A 24003-nucleotide genomic window follows, 5' to 3' on the forward strand; every position below is an offset into this window, starting at 1 on the left:
TACCTGAACAGTGAGCTGAACAGGCGAGCCAAACAGCTGAAGCAGGACGGTGTAGAGAAGGTCAGCTGCATTAAGAGTGTCTCGCCTGTTGCAGAGCCCGCAGGTGAGACGCTAACAGAGAAGAAACACCGGGGATTGTCATCTGTTTTTTTTAAAGACTGCATCCTTTTGACGTTTTAACCCCGTGTTAAAGGATTGTTATTCTTGTGTATTTTAAACCTCCACTTCACAACTGTTTTAAGGATTATTTATTTAAAGATTTATTGAATGCTCTACTGCACTTTAGACACCTGTTTTGATTCTTTTAATAATCAGTTATATTATTTACCAGTGTTATTTATTAACGGTAGACTACAGTATATATAATTTATCAGTGTTATTTGTTAGGAAAATTGATTTTTATGTTAATATATTTGGGGTGCGGAACGGATTAACTGGATTCCCATTATTTTCAATGGGGAAGTTTGTTCTAGATACAAGAAATTCGCTATACAAGCTCAGTGCTGGAACGAATTAAACTCGTATCTAGAGGTTCCACTGTATATATATATATATATATATATATATGATTATTTGCACTTGATCACTTAGACACCATTGCTAATGTGCGAGGCCAGACTATTAAAATCACCTACCCACCTAACAATGATCCCTGCCAAAACTAACAGTAGTACAAATCTCTTCCACCATCTCAAACACCAACATGGAATTCAGTACAAAAAGTCCATGAAACTCATTATTGAAAATCCTTCCTCTTGCACTGGCAAACACCATCCTGTCATCTTGAAACAAACTTCTTTTTCTCATTGTGTATTTTTCGAAAAGGACCATGCAAAGCGAAGAGAAATTACTACCACTGTAGCTTATCATATTGCAGAGGACATGGTCCCCATCAGTACTGCTTAAAATGAAGAATCCTGAATAGGAGTTGCCCCATGTCATGTATGTGTGTTGGGAGGAGCACCTTCCAGACTCTTGAGAGGTATAATATACTGTTCCAGGATAAGAGGGGGTGCTGTCCCTAACCCTTGAGGGCACATGAATAGGTATCTGTTTGTTCCTGCAACTGGTTCCCCCTCTGAAAGGTTATTTAGTGTCAGTGGCAAGATTGTCTTTTGCCAAAGGGCACCCTTAAATCAGGATTCTGAGGAAAGCCTTGTGTTCTTGTTGCGAAACTTATAAGAGCATTTTGTTTACATTTTCAGGCACTTTAGGGTATTGATTCAAGTTGTTGTTCATTCTGGTTTTAGTTACTTAGTCCTGGTAATTTTAATTAAAACAGTTAATCTGAAATGATTCAACAGGGAAACAAAGAAACATAATTGTTCATTTTCTTATGTTGAATACAGGAATTAATTGAAGGACTTATTCAACAAGTCAATTATTGAATTTTTGAAATATTTGTTTTAATTTTCAGGCAGTTACAGTGGGGGATATAAGTATGGAATGCGTCAGCAGTTTTTTTTTCAGTAAATATATTTCCAATGAGGCTATTCACATGAAATTCTCACCAGACATTGGTATTAACTGAAGTAATTCACAAATATAAAGAATTCACAGCATTACAGGCCATAAATAAAGGTATGTGTAATAAAGTGGAATGACACAGCACCCTGTATTGTCAGCTCGTATTTTTATCCTTAAATAGGACTAAGGTATTCAGTTTATTTTTATTTTTAGATTTGCTGTGATTTTATGTTAAGATCAACAGAGATATAATACTGAAGCAAAACTACTTTTTATGTTTGTCATTTGGAAAATATTAGAACAATCTGGCCATTCAGCTGTACAGAGCTCAACAATCCTATCCACTCAGTTCTTCTAAGGTAACATCAAGTCGAGTTATGAAAGACCTCAATGTCTTACTGTCTACCATACTACTTGGTCACTTATTCCAAGTGTCTATAGTTCTCTGTGTAAAGAAAAACATCCTAATGTTTGTGTGAAATTTACCTTCAACAAGTTTACAACTCTGCCCACGTGTTCATGTTGAATTTATTTTAAAGTCACAGTCTCAATCTACTGGATTAATTTCCTTTATAATTTTAATCACTTCGCTCAGGTCTCCTCTTAATTTTCTTTTGCTTCAACTGAAAAGGCTCAGCTCTTTTAATTTTTCATTATAATTTATCCACTGGAATCAACCTAGTTGCTCATCTCTGAACCTTTTCTAGTGCTGCTGTGTCTTTTTTGTAGCCTGGAGACCAAAACAATACCCAGTACTCCAGATGAGGCCTCACCAGTGTGTTATAAAGCTTAAGAAGAATCTCCTTGGCCTTGTACTCCACACATCAAGGCGCTATATAACCTGACATTCTGTTAGCCTTCTTAACACTGTCTGGAAGTTGATAGTGTTGAGTCCACTGCGAGTCCTTCTCATAAGGTGTACTTTTGATTTTCAGACCTCCCACTTAGCTTCCCTAATATCCTTTTTCATGGCTGCCCTCATATTCTCATATGCCCTATGATTTGGAGTCTACGATATTAGTCTTAAACGCCTTATACAGCTGTTTTTTGCTTTGCATCTTCTAAGAAAAAATATTGATGTGACAAATAAAAGCTTTGCTTATTTTGACACTGTCCTGATTATAAATGAAACTTATACCACAGTATTTCAGAGAAAATTCAATTTAGATATTTTGACGGATGGAGACCGGCACCATTACCTAATACCTCTGAAATAGAAGGACGGTTGGACTTCAGAAGGCGCTATCTCCCCTGAACTGTCATTTGGCAGCCCCCCTGGGTTGTAATAGTACCTCGGATTCCCGCAGGACTATGTGGGAGTTACTGTTTACTGGCACAACCTTGTTGGGATGCAGCAAGGGGGAGCTGTGAGAACTGTGGCAGTTGCAAGAGCTCTACTTTGGGCTTCAGTCACGCCTGGGAGCAATTCCAGACCTCCCTAATGAACCACCTGGAGTGCTCCCAGGTGTGGCTTAAAAAGAAACCAGCCACCTCCCAGAAAAGGCCAGAGTCGGAGGACAGCGCTTATGAGGGTCGCCTGTGAAGGAGAGGGACAGAGTTTCACTGTACTTGTGACAGTTAGAATCAGTCCTTGGAGATTGCTCTGGGTCTGGCTGCCTTCTCCTCTTTCTTTTTGTTGGACTGAGCTGGTGTTGTAGCCTATTTGTGTCGGGTTGGGGCGGTATGTGGGTCCCTGGTCTCCACAATATATATTGAATATTGCCACATGATCTAAAAATACCAGGATATAGCATTTAAGCCATATTGCCCAGCCCTGCGCTAATGTCTCACAAGCAGTTGTTAGCAGATAAGAAACGGTGAGACTACAATAAAGAGGAGAAGAGCTCACAAGCTTGGTACATTTGGAGGGCACACCATGCATAACTGCAATAGTGAAGGTTATGATGTCCAATAAAAAAATAAAATGACACAAAGGGTACACTACATACATGTGTGCTAGGATATAATAAAGAATAAATGTTGATTATTTTGCTGTTGTTTTCGTTTGTATTTTTTACTTTTGAGAATTTGTTTCATGTAATCCTTTCCCTTTGTTGCCCATGTCTTATTTTGATTTAACTGAACAAAAGTGCAGTTGTTTAACTTGTGCTGTCTGACACCAACAAAAGAACTGAAAAAAAGAAAAGAAAATGTGTAAGTCTACTACTAAAAGAAAGCATGTCTAACATAACGAGCAAATCCACACAAGTGAAAAGGGAAACAACTTCAAACTGTAACTGCAAAATAGTTGAAACTGTGTCCCTCAATCAAGAAGAGCTCGAACTTTGACATTAACATAGTCCAAGTCTGCTTTAGAAGACTTGTTATTCATCCTGGAACGTTCTGCAACAACTGGCAAGTGTAAAAATAATGTTCAGGCTTATTTTTACATGAAGTCTTAACTAATGACTCAGAGACGAGGGGGACTGTATGTGAAGTCAGAGATGACCTCTGTAGTGTACTCAGATGAGGCCACTGGCTCACGTTCATAAAGTGGTTTCCTCGTCAGCGTGCATGTCACGGTGGTGTCTGAACGTTTGACAGAAAGCTTTTTCAAGCTCTATGTAAAATGGTTGTACTTAGCGTACTAGTGTGAGGTACAACTTTGTGACATTTCAGCTTTTGGAATTGGAATTTTATTAGGTTTGGTTAAGTAACCTGGTCAGATGGAGTGGAGCTCATGCTTGAGTTGGTGATGTTTTGTCGGAGAGTGAATCCTTCATGTTTAACTAGTGCCTTGTCCCCTGTCTTCTTCAAGATGGAGATTCTGAAACATTGGCTCATTGAGATTTGCTTTACAGTAGTGTATCAATAGCCACCATACCAGTATCTCTCTTACATCTGGGCAGCAAACTGTAAATGAACAATGTTAGCAAAGAGACAGAATTCAGACAGGTAACTTCAGTGACACTTTTCACAACATTGATCCTTTGACTATTAAGGACTCCATCAGCAGTGATGGGAACATCTAGTAAGATAGCTAGAGGTAGCAACCCTGGTGTGGTCTGGATTTTTAAAAATTGGCTCAAGATCTGCACTTACATCAATATTAGGCCTCAGCAGCCTCAGCCACACTCATTGTTTCTTCAAATGAACCTAACATTTCTACTTAGTTCCTCTGAAAACTTCTCAGCAAAAGTATATCTGATGGTTCTTTGTCTGCCTGTTGTGAATCTTAGTTTTTTTAGACCTCCTGAATCCATTTCTGTTGCTTTTTCTTGCAATATTATTTTGTTTTTCTTTAAATTAATGTTGCCATTATTTTTTGAGATGTCATTTTGTGCTTGTGTAATTCTTCATTGCACAGAATAGGATTTGCGGCATTGCATTGCATGAGACCTCATTATCAGTCAGTCAGTCAGTCATTGCCCATCCTGCTGTATCCTAACACAGGGTCATGGGGGTCTGCTGGAGCCAATCCCAGCCAGCACAGGGAGCAAGGCAGGAACAAATCTCGGGCAGGGTGCCAGCCCACCGCAGGGCACACACACGCACAGCACACACTAGGGACAATTTAGAATTGCCAATGCACCTAACCTGCATGTCTTTGGACTGTGGGAGGAAACCGGAGTGCCCTGAGGAAACCCACACAGACACGGGGAGAACATGCAAACTCCACACAGGGAGGACCCGGGAAGCGAACCCAGGTCTCCTTACTGAGAGGCAGCAGTGCTAACACTGCGCCACCATGCCACCCTCCTTATTATCATGATTATTTAAAACGATTACTTTGCCATTAAAACCTTAGTTTTGAGTTGGTTGTTTACAGAAAGGGAGTCAGATACCTTTTCTTTTGATTTCCGTTGCGTTTTTCTCTCTGCGTGGTTTAGAACTGGGGTGTCCAGCTCTGGTCCTGGAGGGCCTCAGTGGCTGCAGGTTTTCATACTAACCCTTTTCAAACAAAGTGGCCAGTTTTTGCTGCTGATTAACTTCATTTAAATGATTTGCTATTAGGACTCGGACCCTTTAAATCAGGAGTGATTCATGTCAGTCATGGTGGTCCGCAGTGGCTGCAGGCTTTTGTTTCAATACAGTTCCTTAATGAGAATTCTTTCATTGCTGATGAAGCACTTATTGATCAAGTGACATTTTCCTTGTCTCTCGTGTTAAGATTTTGAATCCTTAATGATTGATTTTAGTCTTATTAAACAGCTGCAGTTACTGTTTTTAATGGCTCCTTATTAGTAACTAGCTGTGTTAGCCTGTGCTGTAAAAAGCAAATATTGAAATTGTCAGAAAAAAAAACTGAACTGTAGAGCTGTCAGGTAATTGAAAGGAACAACTCTGGGCGTCTCTCTCCTAGGTTTCGTTTTGCCAACGTGCTCACCTCGCTTGTGCATTAGCGGCGGGAGGAAAAGTAAAAGGGAGAGCGTTTTGCCGATGTTAAGAGACTTTGTCTTTCTTCTGAGGTTTTGTTTTGCTGATATGCTGGCCTCACTTGTGTTATTAGTGGCTAAGCGAGTTTTCTGTTTCCTCAGATCCCTTACCCCGACTCCACCTCTTACTTCTGGGCCAGACAGACAGACACACACACACACACGTAGACGTTTATATATAAGATAAGATGCAAATTACACAGGCATCAGCAGTTCTCCATTTAGCCTTTTTCCATTTAAACCTGTGTGTGTATTCATCACGCACAATTTCATTTAGTAAAATACTCAGAAGGAAACTGAAGAGAAAGTGAAGGACTGAGAAACTGTTTTACACTTCAAATCACTTCAATGACGCCATTAGAGATTTTAAGAATGACCTGACATGGCAGTGTTGAAACAATAACAAGTCATGAAAGTAAATGAGATGTGTTATTGGCAATAACATGAATAATGGCAATAACGTGAAAGCCTTCCCAGAACAGAGGATGGCTGTTGGATACACAAAAGGGGTGAGGGTAACTCCATATTAATGTTCATGGTTTTGGAATGAGATGTCCAACAATAATAATAGTAATTCATTACATCAATTTAGCGCTTTTCTCAGTACTCAAAGCGCTATTCACACAGGGAGGAACCGGGAACCGAACCCACAATCTTCCACAGTCTCCTTACTGCAAAGCAGCAGCACTACCACTGCGCCACCTGTGAGGACAACAAGCTCATATACTGTAAGTGTGATAGTCAAGTCTCCACAAACTTCTGGCCAAATGGTGTATGCATGTACTGTAAGTATGTTATCTGCATAGTACATCATGCTTTGAGTTGCCATTGATTGCTACTTTTTGTTTTACATTGTTACAATTGTAAATGTGTACTGCACACTAAGATTCTGAATAGGCGTTTAAGCACCTAGTAAAACATTTAACTGAATTCTCTAAAAATCCTATACTTGGACAAAAAATGTTCTTGGTTAATCTGTAGTGGATTTCTGTCTACATTGCACCCAAAACAGCCTGGCTGGTCAATGGACCCTCGTGACCCTGAACTGAATAAGTGGGTTATATAATGGACAAATGAAAGCCCTCAGCTCAGCCATATCACTCAGTGCATTTGTTTATGCAGCACTCCTTTACTCCATAAGAGAATAAGTTTGTATATATGGGGGTACTGGGGTGTTACAAGGTTGTACAGTTCTTCGTGTGGTGGGTGCAGCAACACGCTGTATCGGTACCTTCTCCCAGCCTTAGCCTCAACATACAGTTACATCCATCCATCCATTTTCCAACCCGCAGAATCCGAACACAGGGTCACAGGGGTCTGCTGGAGCCAATCCCAGCCAACACAGGGCACAAGACAGGAAACAATTCCTGGGCAGTGTGCGAACCCACTGCAGGACACACACAAACACACCCACACACCAAGCACACACTAGGGCCAATTTAGAATTGCCAATTGGACTGTGGGAGGAAACCGGAGCAAACCCACACAGACACAGGGAGAACACAGCTTCAAACTCCATGCAGGGAGGACCTGGGAAGCGAACCCAGGTCTCCTAACTGCGAGGCAGCAGCGCTACCACTGCGCCACCGTGCCGCCTACATAGTTGCATTCATCGCATTTATTTATTTGTTTTTGTTGCTCCATTTTTCTCATTACTTGTTCAGTAACAGTAATAAACTCTTCATGTTTTCATACCTGGCAATCCTGTCTAGAACTGGTCCTCTCATTGGGCCTGTTGCTGATTGAGTTCAGAAAATGAATGGATGTTTCTGCAAGCCTGCCTATCAGCTAAAACTGCCTGCATCTTTCTAGTATTTCCTATTATTTAACTTTCAGTTAACTTTCATGGACATTTGAGGATGTATTTTTCACTCAAAAACAGCAAGTTACACCGTGTAGATGTAACACGTCAGTTATACTGGCCAATTGGGCAGAAAATGTCTGTTCTTTTTTTAGGCTATCTGCATTTACACTGTTAGTTGCCAGTTCATGTACTTTTTATTTCTTGCCATTGTCATAAGGTATCCTTTCTGTACAATTTAAAGCTTTTAAAAAAGCCTGAGTCTTTATCTAAAATGACGTTCTTGCCAAAGATTTTGTGCAGATGGTCGTAAACTAGGAAGTGACTATAAATGGTTATAAGGGTTCATCCTGTCTGAGGTCTAACATTAGCAACCCTTGATAAAAGGCACTTGACTTGACCAATAGAGAGGCCCATTAGTCACCAAAAGGCCATTCTTCTGTAAGCTGCAGCGAAATACTTCACTCAGCTCACCTTCTGTAAGTTTCCAAAGCCTCTTTTATCAGGGTGTGGACTCCAAAATGAAATGATAAACTCTGACCCTCTGTGCAGTAATCTTGCTTGTTAGATAATGTCAGCTCAACATTTCACCATTTACCCCTTTTGTGCTCCTTATCGTTCTTCTCAATGACTTCTTTACAGGACCATCCATTTACATTTACATATATTCACTTAGCTGACACTTTTAGCCAAAGCAACTTACAAAAGAGGTCAACATAATCGAGTAAATATCAGTCTGAGGACTGTGTGGGAATTAAGTGTTACAGGACAAGGGTACACTATTGAAAGAGCTCTAAACAAGCAGAGCAACACAAAACTAATTGCTCTTACCTTAGTTACAAGAGTCTGTCATTAAAGCCATAATGAACTAAATACTCACAGAATAAGAGATTTCCAAACACATCCTTGGAGCTTCAAATGAAAACAGTCACCTAAAGGTGGCATCACCAAGTACCATTCATTAGAAATCCTGATTGGGCAACAAGATGCACAGGGCCTTAAGACAGCCTCCATATTATGTGTATATATATACAGTATATATAAATATATATATATATACTGTATATATGTTGCATATTTTACTGTTTCATAGTTTACTGTCAAATAATGCAAAGAGTACGCGACACATGTTTCACCCTCATTTGGGCTCATCACAAGAGTTACCTTGTAGATAACAACCCACACAATTCAGGTCAGGACTCAGACTACAAATGCAATGAATGTAATTACTCCGGACCTACAGGCTGTCAAATAAACGAACCACACGCCGTGGCACAGCGTAAAGGGGCTTCGTCTCTGACGCTGACGTCCGAGGTTCAATTTCCCCAAGAGGGGAGCAGTAGAGTGTGTATGCCTGATGAGCCCAAATGAGGGCGAAACACGTGTCGCATACTCTTTGCATTATTTAACAGTAAATTATGCAACATTCCATGATCTGCTTCTTGCAACTGAGAGGACCCGTGGCGGATGTTTGCCGAATGGCAGACCAACCACATGCGTTACCTGGTAAGTAACCAGCCACACAATTCAGGTCGGGACTCAGACTATGAATGCAATATATATATATTGCGAGTAGGAGACAGTTAAAGGGTCTGAGTAATTGTAATAAAACATCCGACCAGGGGGCAGTGGATGGGTGTCTTTCTTAGTTCCCTACAGACCTTTCCTGGGAAATCCTGCAAGGCTCCGGCGCCTCAGAAGACATCACTTCCAGAGCCGGCCCCTTTGCTGACGTCATTTCCAAAGCCGGCCCCTTTGCTGATGTCACTGCTGAAGCCAGCCCCTTTGCTGACATTACTTCTGGTTCCGGCCCTTTTGATGCCGTCAGTTCCTCTACGGGCCTTTAAAGCCTCCATCTTGGTTTATTGTGATCATTTCTATTTTGGACTCTGTTCTATGCATATTGTGCTTCATAAACTTAACTTTTGCAGCCAGGAAAACAATATACAGGTGGCTGCACCAAATCTTTATGATGTCTGTGTTGCATTATTATCACAATATATATATATATATATATATATATATATATATATATATATAAATATCTTATATATAAATGCCTACCCATGGAAGTGTGTGTGTCTGTCTGTCTGGCCCAGAATTGCAAGGCTATAGCATGAAGCACAAAGAAAGCAACTCTGTCGCCAAAGTGAAACCGCCGAGAAAAAAGAAACTTGCTTAGCCGCTAATACACAAGCGAGGCAAGCACATCAGCAAAACAAAACCTCCGAGGAGAGAGAAACTCACTTAGCAGCTAATAGACAATGGAGGCAAGCACGTCAGCAAAACGAAACCGCCAAGGAAAGTGAACCCCACTTAGCCGCTAATGCATAACCGATGCAATTGATTGATTGAAGTGCCAGAATCCATAGTTTCTAGGAGTCCAGGCCTTTTACAGCATGGGCTTACACAGCTAGTATATATATATATATATATATATATATATATATATATATATATATATATATATATATATATATATATATTGCATAGTTTACTGTCAAATAATGCAAAGGGTACGCAATACCACCACCCACACAATTCAGGTTGTCGAGACTCAGAATACAAATGTAATGAATATATATATTAAATCCCCCAAAATAACATTAAGTATAGTTATATATATATATATATATATATATATATATATATATATATTATATATGGTTGAAATAGTTTACTGTCAAATAAATGCAAAGAGTACGCGACATGTGTTTCGCCCTCATTATGGGCTCATCAGGCGTACAAACTCCACTGCACTCCCTCTCGGGAATCGAACCTCGGACGTCAGCACCAGAGGCGATGCCCCTAACGTTGCGTCACGGCGTGTGGTTCGTTTATTTGACAGCATGTACATTGGGGTAATTACATTCACGGCATTCGAAGTCTGTGTCACAATCTGATTGTATGGGTGGTTACCTACCTAACGCTTGTGGTTGGCCAGCAATCTGCTAACATCCGCCACGGTGCCCTCAGTTTGTGAGGAACAGATCATAGAATGGTTGAAATAGTTTACTGTCAAATAAATGCAAAGAGTACGCGACACGTGTTTCGCCCTCATTATATATATAAAGTAGAGCACAGTCCATACATCACCACAGTCCCTTCTCTTCGCCAGTTCTTCTGCCTCCACTCCTCCTCATGAGCTTTGTCCACTTCCTCCCAACTCAGCCATTAAGTGGTGGTGACTGGCTCCTTCTATAGGTACTGGGAGTGTTCCAGGTGGCTCATCAAGATTACCTGGAATCACTACCAGGTGTGGTAGAAGTCCGTTATAGGGCTCTGCAGCTCCCCATGGTGGCCCCCACGGAATCCAGCAGGGCTGTACCAAACTCCATCTCCCAGCATGCCCTGCTGGAATCCGTGGTACCACAGCCACCCAGAAGGGGTCCCTTAGCATCCCAGGAGAGGTACTGCCTCATCAATGCTCTCTCCCCTGGTCCTTCCATTTTGTTGGTGTCCCAGCCAGGTAATGGCTGTGGCCGCCCGTCACTATATACAGTATATATATGTATATATATATATCTACACACTCACAGGTGCTAACTCACTGACTACCCTGTGGGCAAGCATCAAGGATTTGCACTAAACGCATGCTGCTACAGGGAGCCAGTGTAGCAACCTGACATGTGCAAGTCTTGCCTGGTTGAAGACACTTAACTTATTCTCCATTGTAGAGCTATCATGGAGCTCTTAAAAAGTTCCTCGGAGACCATATTTGCATAAAATAACTGCACCCACTCATGGGATTGATGTTCAGTTGTCGCTAATTCTAATTTGCACATTTTTGGGATCTGGGTGTTGAGATTTGGAGAAAAGGGTAAAGAAGAACCTCCCATAGACAGTGACTGAGTGACACTGGTGTGAAATCTGTTAGGGCCCTGCTGCCTAAGGTAGTGCTCACCTGCTGAGCCCCCTTATGCACTCATTGACTGTGTAGCCACACACAGCCCCCAACTCCATCATTACATTTACTAATGACACCACCGTCATAGGCCTGATCACCATCAGTGATGAAACAGGTTACACAGAAGAGGTCTGTCTGCCAACCCAGTGGTGCCAATACAACAACATCACCCTTAACATCACCAAAACCAAGAAGCCAGACATTAATTTCAGGAAGCAGAAGATAGACCATACTTATATATACATTGGAGGAGATAATGTTGAAAGAGTGAGCCACTTTACATTTCTTGCAGTGGCCATAACTTATGAACTGAAGTGGGCACAACACATGTGGTCTCTTGTTTTAAAGGCTCACCAGTGCTTCTACTTCCTCAGACATCTGAGTGTATCTCAGATTTCCCTGTCTGCTCTCACTACAGGTGTACAATGGAGTCCATCCACTGGAGTGGGGTCTGGCTGCAGACACTGTAAGCTGTGGAAATCCACACTAGACAGGAAACACGTGCCCTCCACGGGAGCTTGTTTTTGTCACTCTGAGCCAGATAAAACCCTAGTTTTAACCATAGTGCTACCATGCACATTATTTGAGTCAGCTAACCCTCCACAGCCCCAATCTTAAGCATGGTCCTGGAAGGCACATAATGGATCATCATGCTTAAGTGTAGATTTCCTGTCTAACATGGACCTCCAGATCTTCCAGTGGTCATCGGAGGTCACGTGTTTCCTGTCAAGCCTGGAGCTCCACAACCTCCACTAGATACTCTTGATCATCAGTGGAGGCATAACATCCTGGTATGGCACCTGCTCTGCTCAAGAACACAAAGAAAGCACTGCAGAGAGTGGTGAAGGCTGCTCAGAATAATTCCAACACCCAGCTGTCTTCTGTTCACGACACACACAACACTCACTGAATAAATAATACAAAAAGGATAATTAAAGACCTCAGCTGTTTTTCCTATTTCTCATTTTTCGCAAATGGTACAGCACCATTGGTCCTCGCACCAGTAGATTCAGGGACAGTTTCTAACCACAAGTCATAAGGATGCTGAACAGTCAATCATGGGAATATGGTCCATGCTACAGCATGTGTACTTTTTATTAATTTATTTTTTGCAATGTGTTTTTGTCATCCATTCTGGGTCATTGTGCCAGTAAGAAGTTCATTGTATTATGCACATATGTCTGTAAACTTGATACGTCCTCACACAGAGTGGCTGAACACAGACCCAGGGTCCCTGACTCAGTAAATGGTAGCTTACTAGTGTCCCACAGCCTATCAGGTTTCTAACTGCAAGGGTGAATTCTTATATAATGGTAGGCACTCTCTACGGAGAAAATCCAGGTCATGGCATCATTGGTCTGACTCTAGCACTTAGCCATTTGCTATCCCTGAAACAGCAGTTTTGGTGGGACTTGAACTTGGGACCTTTGAATTACAGGGAAACCTTCTTTGCTACAATGCCAGAGGAGTTATCATTTAGCTCACCGGGATAAGTTGTTGACTTGGAGGCCGCAGTTTCACAGCCTGCACATCAATCACATTTAAGCACATTTAGTAGCACCGTAAAATTCTAGAAGCCTATTGATTTTGGCCAGTATAACTCCTGTAACTTTGCTCTACAGAGATGACGATTTTGCTTTTTTTTGGCCTGTAGTGTTTTACTTCTAAAATCGTGGATTTATGTAGAAAAAGATATTTATTGAACCAATCAGTTTTCTTCTTAAATTTGAGCCTATGTCTGGATTAAAGGCATAAATGGATTTCTAAATCGTTCACAAAAAATGATTGTAAGCTTGTTTCAGATGTCAGTGGGCAGGATGGTAGCACCATCGCTACATCTGGGATATGGGTTCAAGTCCCTACCTGGCCACCACCCATGTTCAGTTCACAATCTCTTTCCCTTTCAATAGGTTTCTGTTTTGCTTATTATTTATTCAGAATTGTTTCTTATTTTGTGAGTAGGTGTGTGACAGCGTCAATTTTAGGGTGTCCTGCTTTAAATCAGTACGCTACGCAGGGTAGGTTCTTGTGCTGTGCCCAATGCTCTGGGGCAGAGCTTACCCCCCAGGCAAAAGTGGACTCAGAAGATAGGAATATTTTTGTGGAATCTTGGGAACCCACCCATTTCCACATCATACCCAAATTACCTGTTTTCTGAATTATTATTTTGTATTTTGGTGAAACATTTATCTAAGGCAGTGGCGTCAAACTCCGGTCCTGGAGGGCTGCAGTGGCTGCAGGTTTTCATTCTAACCCTTTTCTTAATTGGTGACCAGTTAATGTTGCTAATTAATTCCTTTTCCTTTCATTTTAATTGAATTGTTTTTTAAGATTTGTTCCCCTGAATTTCTTCATTGTTCCTCTGAATTGATTAATTTCTTTCCTTAAATGGCACCCAAACATAAATGAAATGTGACGTGAGGGAGCCAACAGTAGACCAACTAAGTCAGGGCCTCAAACTCCAACCATTTGCTTCATTAGGTGCTGATTCTTGTTGTTAATTAAACCCGTTCTTTAATTCCATAGCTTTTTGCTGCTCTAATTGTGGAATAGCAGACAATTCCAAAATTGTTGATTTTCTCTTATTCTTTGATTTTCTGTTAAAATGTTTTGAGGACCTGAGCAAATCAGTATTCCTGAGACCTTCATCTTTCCTTATTTTCAGATATTGTGTGATGGTCACAGTTTGCTGGTCATGTTTTGCTCATATCTTATTGTTGTTTGACTGCTAATTAAGGATAAAGAAACAATTCTGGGGTCTGAGTCTTCAAGAACACGTCGATTAAAATTAATTCAAAAGAAGTTAAATACAAGCAAAAACAGGTCACTAATTAAGAAAAGGGTTAAAATGAAAACTTGCGGCCACTGCGGCCCTCCAGGGTTGGACTTTGAGAACACTGATCCAAGGTGACTTATAAAAGAGGACCACAGATAGGTGAGGTGACTTGCTCAGTGACGCAGAAGTGGGACCAGATTGTCAGTCCTTTGGTTGAAAGTCCAATGGCTGGACCACAATGCTACACTGCCTGTAGTGCAAAGCAGAGGTCCTAGAACACATTTTTTTTAATTGACTTCAGATTTAATTTTAGCGAAAAAAAAAATATCTATGTTGTGATCTTCAGCATTAGAATCTTTGGTTTCTTTTTAAATGCAGGTCTAGGAACATTAACTTTTCATCTATAAAAATATTCAATATTTACTTTCTAGCTCATTCAGAGATCTTTTTCTTATTACTGAAATCCATCCATCCTTTTACTACAACTGTTTTTACAGCAGAAGCACAAGAGAGTAACTACATCTGGACAGGACGTCACTCTAGTGTATGGCACATAGTGATAATCCACTCTGGCACACACCAACAGAACCTGACCTGGACAGGATGCCAGATGCATGATGCCGTCACATTCACACCACCATAGGCTCACATCAACCCGTGAGCAGGACATCCAGCACAGTTTATCACACAACTGCTGAACCAAACCTGGACAGAATACCAATCCAGTGCATGATGATCCCCCCTCAATGCACTGTGACACATTCACATTGACCTTGAACAAGGTGCCAGCGCACTACATGGCATAATGTTTCACATACCCACACAGATAAACCTGTACTGGGCACCGATAACATTGCAGGGCACACTCTGACATGTATCCACAGGACCAGCCATGATAACAAGGCCAATGCACTGCGTAAAATACCTAGAAAACGAGCCCTAGATTGGGACAAATGTAATGAACCATCCTTGCTCAAGACAGCAGTCCATCACAGGGCAGACAGCCACACTCACTCATTAAAGCATTAGACAAACTGGACGAAAACAGGCCATTCAGCCCATCAAAACTCACCTGTCCTATCCACTTAATTCTTTAAATAACTTCAAGTCGCATTTTGAAGGTCCCTAAAGTCCTACTGTCTACCTCACTACTTGGTATCGTATTCCATGTGTCTGTGGTCCTCTCTATGGACAAATTTAAAATATTCAGTTAGCCAGTGGGAACACTGAAAATCTGAGGTAAATGTGCAAGGGTCGAAAATGCAAATGACATACAGACAATGAACAAGCTGGTAATCCGTGGAGCTGTGCAGCAGCAGCACAACACACCGTGCCATTGACCCAGAACAGGTAAATAGAGAAATTATATGTAAATGCACATAAAAAGAAATAACTGAGGGCAACATGCCCTGTCTATTTTATACAATGTCTTTTAATATCATTCACTTTAAACTATATATAGGGTGGTCCAGATCTAATGATGCAATTATTTCATTGCATTGCATTAAAAATTGCATAGTTATTGAACCACCTTGTATATGTATACAAGTCCATTGTGGCAGACGGCTGGGGGTGGCACCCAGCCGGGACACCCAGGAAGACAGGAGGAGGGCTCATGCCTCCTCCAGACCACGAGGGGGCGACCGCCCTGGTTCCTTTGGGGGCCACGGGTGCAGGGCTTGGAAGCCCAACCCTGTAGGGGCCCGTGGTCTCCGCCAGGGGGCACCCCCATGCCTGAAGGACCCGGAACCCCAACACTTCCGCCACACCAGGAAGTGCTGGGGGGAAGAAGACTGGGAACACCCGGGGGGCTTCCGGGAACACAGCCGGCACTTCCACCACACAGGGGAGTGTCTAGGGAGTGTCGGGGATCACCTGGAGCCCATCCGGGTACTTACAAAAGGGGCCGCCACCCTGCAAAGAAGGACTGGAGTCTGGCGAGGAGTGGACACAGTTTGGAGGCAGGAGAGAGGAGGCGGCCTGACCAGCAGACAGCCTGGACTTTGGGGAGATTGGTGCTGGAGGCACTGGGTTTGTGCACTTGACCTGTAAATAATTATGTACAATAAACGTGTGGTGGACTTGAGAATGGTGTCCGTCTGTCTGTGTCCGGGCAGCTTATCACACCATATACGTGTGTGTGTTTGTATGTATGTTCCAGCATCATTTCCAAACGGCTGGAGCAATTTTCATGAAACTTGGTACACGTGTTTCTCATTGGTCAACTAAAAATACTGTAGGGTGAAATCAACCCTAACCCGGCCCTCTTCTGGGTAGGGTGGAGAGTGATCTTGCAGTCTTGTATGCATGTTATCATCCAGTTGACACTCGGAACGACCACCAGAGGGAGAACTGGAGGTGACTGCCAGCATTCTTTATGTCTGAGCTCCACCGCGCCCCTGTAGCTTTGGAAATGAAATAGAGTTGGCTGGTTCCGAGTGGGTAGCGCTGCTGCCTCGCAGTTGGGAGATCTGGGGACCTGGGTTCACTTCCCGGGTCCTCCCTGCGTGGAGTTTGCATGTCCTCCCCGTGTCTGCGTGGGTTTCCTCCGGGCGCTCCGGTTTCCTCCCACAGTCCAAAGACATGCAGGTTAGGTGGATTGGTGATTCTAAATTGGCCCGAGTGTGTGCTTGGTGTGTTTGTGTGTGTCCTGCGGTGGGTTGGCACCCTGCCCGGGATTGGTTCCTGCCTTGTGCCCTGTGTTGGCTGGGATTGGCTCCAGCAGACCCCTGTGACCCTGTGTTCGGATTCAGCGGGTTGGAAAATGGATAGATGGATGGATGGTTCCGAGCGTTAACTAGATGATAACATACATACAAGACTGCTGACAAGAACATTAGTGAGTCTTCATTGTTTAAAAGTAAAAATAAATTAGCAAAGTTGTTTTTTTTAAATTATATTTTTCTCAAACAATTAAAAATAAAACACTTTCATTTTCCTCCCGGGCAATGCTGGGTACTTCAGCTAGTGAGAAATATGTGTGAGAGACAATCCTGTAAAGTTAGTTAATGTTTAAATTTGCATAAGCATTAGTTTAGCTAGAACAAAATTAAAAATGTTAGTTTTAAACAGCTGCATAGATATTGGAAGATTTTCTTTTTATGTCCTATAAGCTAACATGTTAATGGAATGTTCTTAATGCTCTGGCAAATTTCCGATGTTAACAAAAGAATAAGCTCAGATAGAATGATGGACTACTTGCAAAAAATAAGAAAAGATACCGAGTCATACAATTTTCGGACCGGATGTCATATTATATGTGCTAAAATACATTGGCTTGATGTAAAAATCCGTACAGTAAGTTCAAGAAATGTAACTTAAGATCTAATTTTGAAACTGAAACGTCATAAGCAAAAAGTTATTTTTGTGGGTATTATGAAATTTGTTCTTCATTTAAATTTCAGTAAAAGTTTTAAAAATGAAGATATTTGCACTATGGAATTGTTTGTGGATGCGTCAGACACAAAAGACAACATCAGTATGCATCAGTGCTTGAACCTTACGGGTAGAATTTTGAAAACAGAAATAATGCAGCTACAGTACCTTTTAACTAAGGAGACACTGAAAGGTGGTCTTAATAAATTCAAAAGAAGTTAAATAGCAGCAAAAACAGGTCACTAATTAAGAAAACAGTTAGAATGAAAACCTTTTAATTAATTTATTATTGTTTGTCATGCCAGCAGTGGGCTGACGCTCTGTCCAGGGTTGGTTTCTGTGTTATGCCTAAGGCTCCCCAGATAGGCCTCGGTCCTGGGTTACACAATGGATATACAGTATGGATGTCAATATTCATCAGTTTGTTAAAGGAATACTCCACCCAGACATTATATTTTAATAATTTTGTTTGTAGTTTCTTCTGATGATTCTTTTTTAAGAAGAATCTGGATGAGATATTGGGACAGTTTACTATTAGCTGAACAAATGGGCTTAATGGACTGAATGGTCTCCTCTCATTTGTCAAATTTCTTATGCATTCTTATTTATAGGCAATACAAAACTTTTAATCTTAATGTTTTCATGTAGAATGAGAGAAAAAAAAGTTGATACTGTAATAGACCTTAATGATGACCCGTGAAAAAGTATATGGAAAATATAAAAAAATTCTCACGTTACTTGTGTTGCATAATCCACATTTCTTTTATCCAGTTGTCTACTCATAACATTCAAAACACATGCTTTTTCTTATTAAAATATTATTAACAGTTACTCTGGGAAAGGAAGTGTTCATCTTAAATTGGAAGACGCATTCCCACAATTCTGTGGTTTTGAATTAAGAACAGGACTCTTGACCACTGAATGAGGGGACATATGGGTCTTCAGTTCAAAAGCACTGTATTATAGGAATGAGTTTTCCCAGTTTATGATGAATTTAGCCTTTCTCGGAAATAACTTAATAATATTTTAGCAAATAATGCAAGTGTTTGTGCATAACACTGAATAACAGACATGTAGATTATGCAACATAAGTAATGTAAGAATTTTTTCATTATTCCATGGATGTTTTTCACATTGTTTGCCATTGTACAGCCCGGTTCACCAACAGAACCTGTTACTGTATATCCTAAACTTTTTCCTCTTATTCAACATGAAAGCACAAAATTACATTTTTTTTCTTGCCCATCACTAGGAACCACATGAGATAAGTAGCCTATAACATAGTACCATTTTTAGCTGGATTATTCCTTTAATGTACATTGACACTTATACAGTCTCACTAATTTGTTCAGGGGCTGAGGAAGTGGAGAGGAAGTTAGAAGAATGAAGAAGGGCTTTGGAAGACAGAGGGCTGAAGATAAATAGGAAGAAGAAGACAAAATATATGAGGTTTAGTGATGATCAGGATTCAGAAGTTAACCTGCAGGGAGAGCTATTGATAAGAATGGATAAGTTTAAATATCTGAGATCAGTGGTATCTTGGAAAACAAGATACCGAGATAACCCATAGAGCACAGTGTGGATGGAACAATTGGAAGAAGGTATCAGGAGTATTGTGTGATCAAAGAATTAAAGAGAAAGTTAAAGGTGAGGTTTATAAGACAGTGGGGAGACCAGCAGTGATGTATGGAGCTGAGACGTGGGCAGTAAAAGGAGAGAAGGAGAAGAAGTTGGATGTGACAGAAATAGGATTGTTGAGATGGATGTGTGGAGTTACAAAAAAGGGGACAGAATAAGAACTGAGACAATCAGAGGTACAACAAAAGCGTGAGAGACATCAGAGAAAGGACACAAAAGTAGGCTGAAGTGGTATGGACGTGTGATGAAGAGAGGCAATGAAAATGTGGGGAAAAGAGTGATGGGAACAGAAGTACAGAGAAAGAGAAAGTGAGGGAGGCCAAAGCGGAGATGGATGGATAAAGTAAAAGAAGATCTGAAAGAAAAGGGTCTGACTGGTGAGGAGGTGCAGGACCGAGCTGTTTGGAGAAGGTTGATCAGGCACATCAACCCCATGTAGAAGTGGAAGAAGAGGAAGTTGAACTTCTGCTCTTCTTTTCTTAAAGACATCTTTTTTTTTCTTGAAATAGAACCATTCAGTGTTCATAACAGTGTCAAAAAGAGCAAACCACTTCATTATAAAAAAACAGCCCTCACTGATGCTTACAATAAATCTTCCTATCTATTTTCCGAACTTGTTTGATTCATAACAGGTTCACGTAGAGCCAGAATCTAAACAGGCAGGAAACAAATGTGAATCTGATGGCAGTCAGGGTTATTTATTACTTAATCTGTTTTCATGTGGTGGGCGTGGCAATGTGTTGTAACCTCCCAGCCTCCCTCTCTCTCTCTCTCTCTCTGTCTGTCTCTCTCTCATTCTGTCTCACTCTCACTCTCTCTCTCTCTCTCATTCTCTCTCCCTCTCTCTCTCTCTCTGTCTGTCTCTCTCTCTCTGTCTGTCTCTCTCTGTCTCTCTCTCTGTGTGTCTGTCTGTCTCTCTCTGTCTCTCTCTGTCTCTCTCTCTCTGTCTCTCTTTCTCATTCTCTGTCTCTCTCTCTCATTCTCTCTGTTTAACTCTACTTTCAGGAAGGTGCAGCATCAGAAGCAAAAGTAGAAATGCGCTCTAGGCAAATGCCTAATTCACCTTAATGGTGGCGTCGGCCCTGATTACAGGGCATGGTCATTCATCCATCTGTCTTCTGAACCTGCTTAATCTGTGACCATTGAAGCCTATCCTAGCGGCATCAGGCATAAGACCGGACCCAGTTCTGACTGGGAGGCCAGTCCATTGCAGGACAAACTCACACACATACACACACACACCCACGCACACACACACACATAAATATCACACCAACACACAATGAAAACCAACATGGGCACAGGTGATGTGTGCAAACTGTAGTACTGAAGCGTATTAAAAGAGTAGCATGTGAGCCTGTGGGTACCCACCTGTCAGCGCTGAATGTTCTTGATATGCACTGGGATGGCACTCCGCTGTGATATTTTTGCTTTGTTTTAGGATGCCATTAGTATGCTTTGGAGCTGGCATGGCGGTGCTTCTGCCTCACAAATCCTGCCTACTGGGTCCAGATCCCATGTTCTTGTGTCCGTGTGGCTTTTTCTCTGTGTACTCCTCTTTTTTTTTGCCCACATTCTCGGAGACATGCAACTTGTGTGAGTGTTATTACTTCTCATTGTTCGAAGAGAGATCCACCTTTTTGGTGATGTGTTTGGAAAACCCCACCGATCAGCTCTTTAATAGAAAACTTAGGGAATTTTTTTGTCCTGTAGTATGATGAGTGCATCTACGGCGCTTGAAACTTATTTATACTCAAAGTCTTTGGATGTTTTTCTTTTTTTTTAACGACTATTGATTATGCACTCCCACCGTGTTTTGCTTTTGCACCATTCCTTATTAAAGAAATGTGAAGACCACACATGAAGATTAAACTTTAACGGGAGCCATCGGTCCTGCCCTATGTTGTTTTCCGTTGCTTATTGAGGACTTTCTTTGTGTCTTCAAACAACATAAAAAAGCCCCCATTAATTGAGGACGAATATATTTGACTTTTATCCTTTGCAAAAATATGAAAGCTGTACTCAGAAACAGGAGCAGCATGGTGATGCAGTTGGATTCACACCTCACAGATGCAGCAATCGAGTCCCGTGCCAATTCAATGCAATTAAAACTTGACAAATTACTAATCACATAACATATACACATAAAGATCCATCCATCCATCCATCCATCCATTATCCAACCCGTCATGGGGTCATGGGGGTCTGCTGGAGCCAATCCCAGCCAACACAGGGCACAAGACAGGAAACAAACCCCGGGCAGGGCGCCAGCCCACCGCAGGGCGCACACACACACACACACACACACACACACACACCCACTAGGGACAATTTAGGATCATCAATGCACCTAACCTGCATGTCTTTGGACTTTGGGATGAAACCGGAGCACCCGGAGGAAACCCACGCAGACACGGGGAGAACATGCAAACTCCACGCAGGGAGGACGCACATAAAGATACAAATTTATTTAAAGGCACAATAAAACAAAGCAGTTGCACCCTGATTAACATAAACAGAACCTGACAACATCTGTCCATTCACATTATTGTTGAGCTCTTGCCGGTTGACATCGGAGGAGAAGGTGAATATGGCCCTGCATGTGTGTGTGGCCTGCAGTGGACGGGTGCTGTGTCGAAGGCTACTGGGATAGGCAATTAGGCCCATGAGCCCTGAACTGGATCTAAGAATGTCATGCTATGTTCTGCACACTAAGAGCACTGAACGACTGAGAACTTCCTCTCATTTTATGTCTGCTGTTTAAATCAAACTGTCCTGCAGTGAGACATCGCTCTAAATGGCCCACATCCAACATGCACTGTACACGGCCAGGTTAGCTGAGGGCCCGTGCTGATGACCCCCAGCTGACTTAGCGCTTAACTCACCCAGAGATGATTTCAAAAGGAGGCAACTCCATCGGCTCCACTTGGTTCTCCGAGTTCTCCTGGTTCGCTCCATTCGCTCCATTCTCTCCATTCTCTTTATTCTCCTGATTGTTGGTAGGTTTCTCCTGTCCGTTTGCCTTCTCTGCCATGTTTGAGTTTTTCAGGGACTGAGGGCAGATAACTGCTAGTGGAAGTGGAATGGTCGGCAGGCAGAGTGAGAGAGAGAATCGGGCAGCTGCTGATGGCTATCTGTGAACTTCTAAAATAGGCACAGTGTGGGGGGTGGGGGTGGGGGTGTGTGTGTGTGGGGGGGGTCAGAGATAGTTGATACTGAGACTTGGGAATGTGCTGGGACACCAGCCTGAGTGGAGGCCATTTGTGTCTTTGGCAGGGAGATAAGAAACAGTGTGAGACGTTGGTGGTGGGGGGATGCCCTCCACGAGATCAATCTACATTTGGGCCTCATTCATGTATCCTCTGGGAGTGTTAAGATGGCCTGTTATGTATGATGAGGTGCCACCAGTAAAGGGTTACCCTAAACTAACAACCCCAAGGTCCAAATTCTTCACTGTATTTCCTTTAGTAAGTTCATTTTTTAAGATTTCAGAAAAGACACACATTTTAGGGCAGCACAATGGCTCAGTGGTTAGCATCGCTTCTTCATTGATCAAGCATCCTGGTCATTATCTATTTGCATGTTCACTACACATCCATATAGGGCCTTTATCTGCAGGGTCAAAAATCTGGATTTAGGATAACTGATTATTCAAAACTAGCCCAGTAGATGTGAGTGGACCTTCTGATGGACTGATTTGGTTGTGTGCGCTCCTGCTTTGTGTCCACGATAGGCCCCGGCCCCCCTTGAGCTTGAAGTGGATAAAGCAGGTTACAAAACGTACATATTAATTTCAGCTGCCAGTTGAACTTGAACATACAGACCACAGGTCCCAATTTGTGTTGTGTCAGCGAGTGCAGCGTTCTCTAAGAATAAACAGCTGAGACAACGTTTTCAAAAGGGTCATAGAGTTAGCCGAGACTTGGACAAGCGTGTCACACAGGGCGCTCTGAACAACAGTAAGATGAGAAGACTGAGGGGGACAAAATGACCTCAGGGCCTATAGGCATAAATCAGTTCTTGAAAAGCACCATGGAATCATGATGAAGGCCACTGCAGAATGTCAGGTTATATAGCATCTTGATGTGTGCCGTACAAGTCACAGGAGGTTCTGCTCAAACTTTACAATGCACTGGTGGGGCCTCATCTGCAGAAAATTCAGGCTATATACAATACAATACAATACAATACAATTTATTTTTGTATAGCCCAAAATCACACAAGAAGTACCGCAATGGGCTTTAACAGGCCCTGCCTCCTGACAGCCCCCCAGCCTTGACTCTCTAAGAAGACAAGGAAAAACTCCCAAAAAAACCTAGTAGGGAAAAAAATGGAAGAAACCTTGGAAAAGTCAACTCAAAGCTTTGATGTGTGGAGTACAAGTCCAAGGAGGTTCTGCTGAAACGTTATAACACACTGGTGAGGCCTCATCTGCAGTGATAGATAGATAGATAGATAGATAGATAGATAGATAGATAGATAGATAGATAGATAGATAGATAGATAGATAGATAGATAGATAGATAGATAGATAGATAGATAGATAGGAAAGGCACTATATAATAGATAGATAGATAGATAGATAGATAGATAGATAGATAGATAGATAGATAGGTAGATAGATAGATAGATAGATAGATAGATAGATAGATAGATAGATAGA

General features: G+C 41.8%; 1 protein-coding gene across 1 annotated transcript in view; it reads right to left on the minus strand.

The window, feature by feature from the left end:
* Window positions 1–22466, minus strand: part of apobec2a (apolipoprotein B mRNA editing enzyme, catalytic polypeptide-like 2a) — a 38809-nt gene extending 16343 nt beyond the window's left edge. Inside the window, exon 1 of the mRNA XM_051925586.1 lies at window positions 22226–22466. Coding sequence (XP_051781546.1) covers window positions 22226–22374 — 149 coding nt within the window. The 5' untranslated portion in view covers window positions 22375–22466. The remainder of the gene's footprint in view (window positions 1–22225) is intronic.
* Window positions 22467–24003: the final 1537 nt, after the last annotated feature.

This window comes from Erpetoichthys calabaricus, chromosome 3, assembly GCF_900747795.2.
Source record: "Erpetoichthys calabaricus chromosome 3, fErpCal1.3, whole genome shotgun sequence".
NCBI classification, from domain to species: domain Eukaryota; kingdom Metazoa; phylum Chordata; class Cladistia; order Polypteriformes; family Polypteridae; genus Erpetoichthys; species Erpetoichthys calabaricus.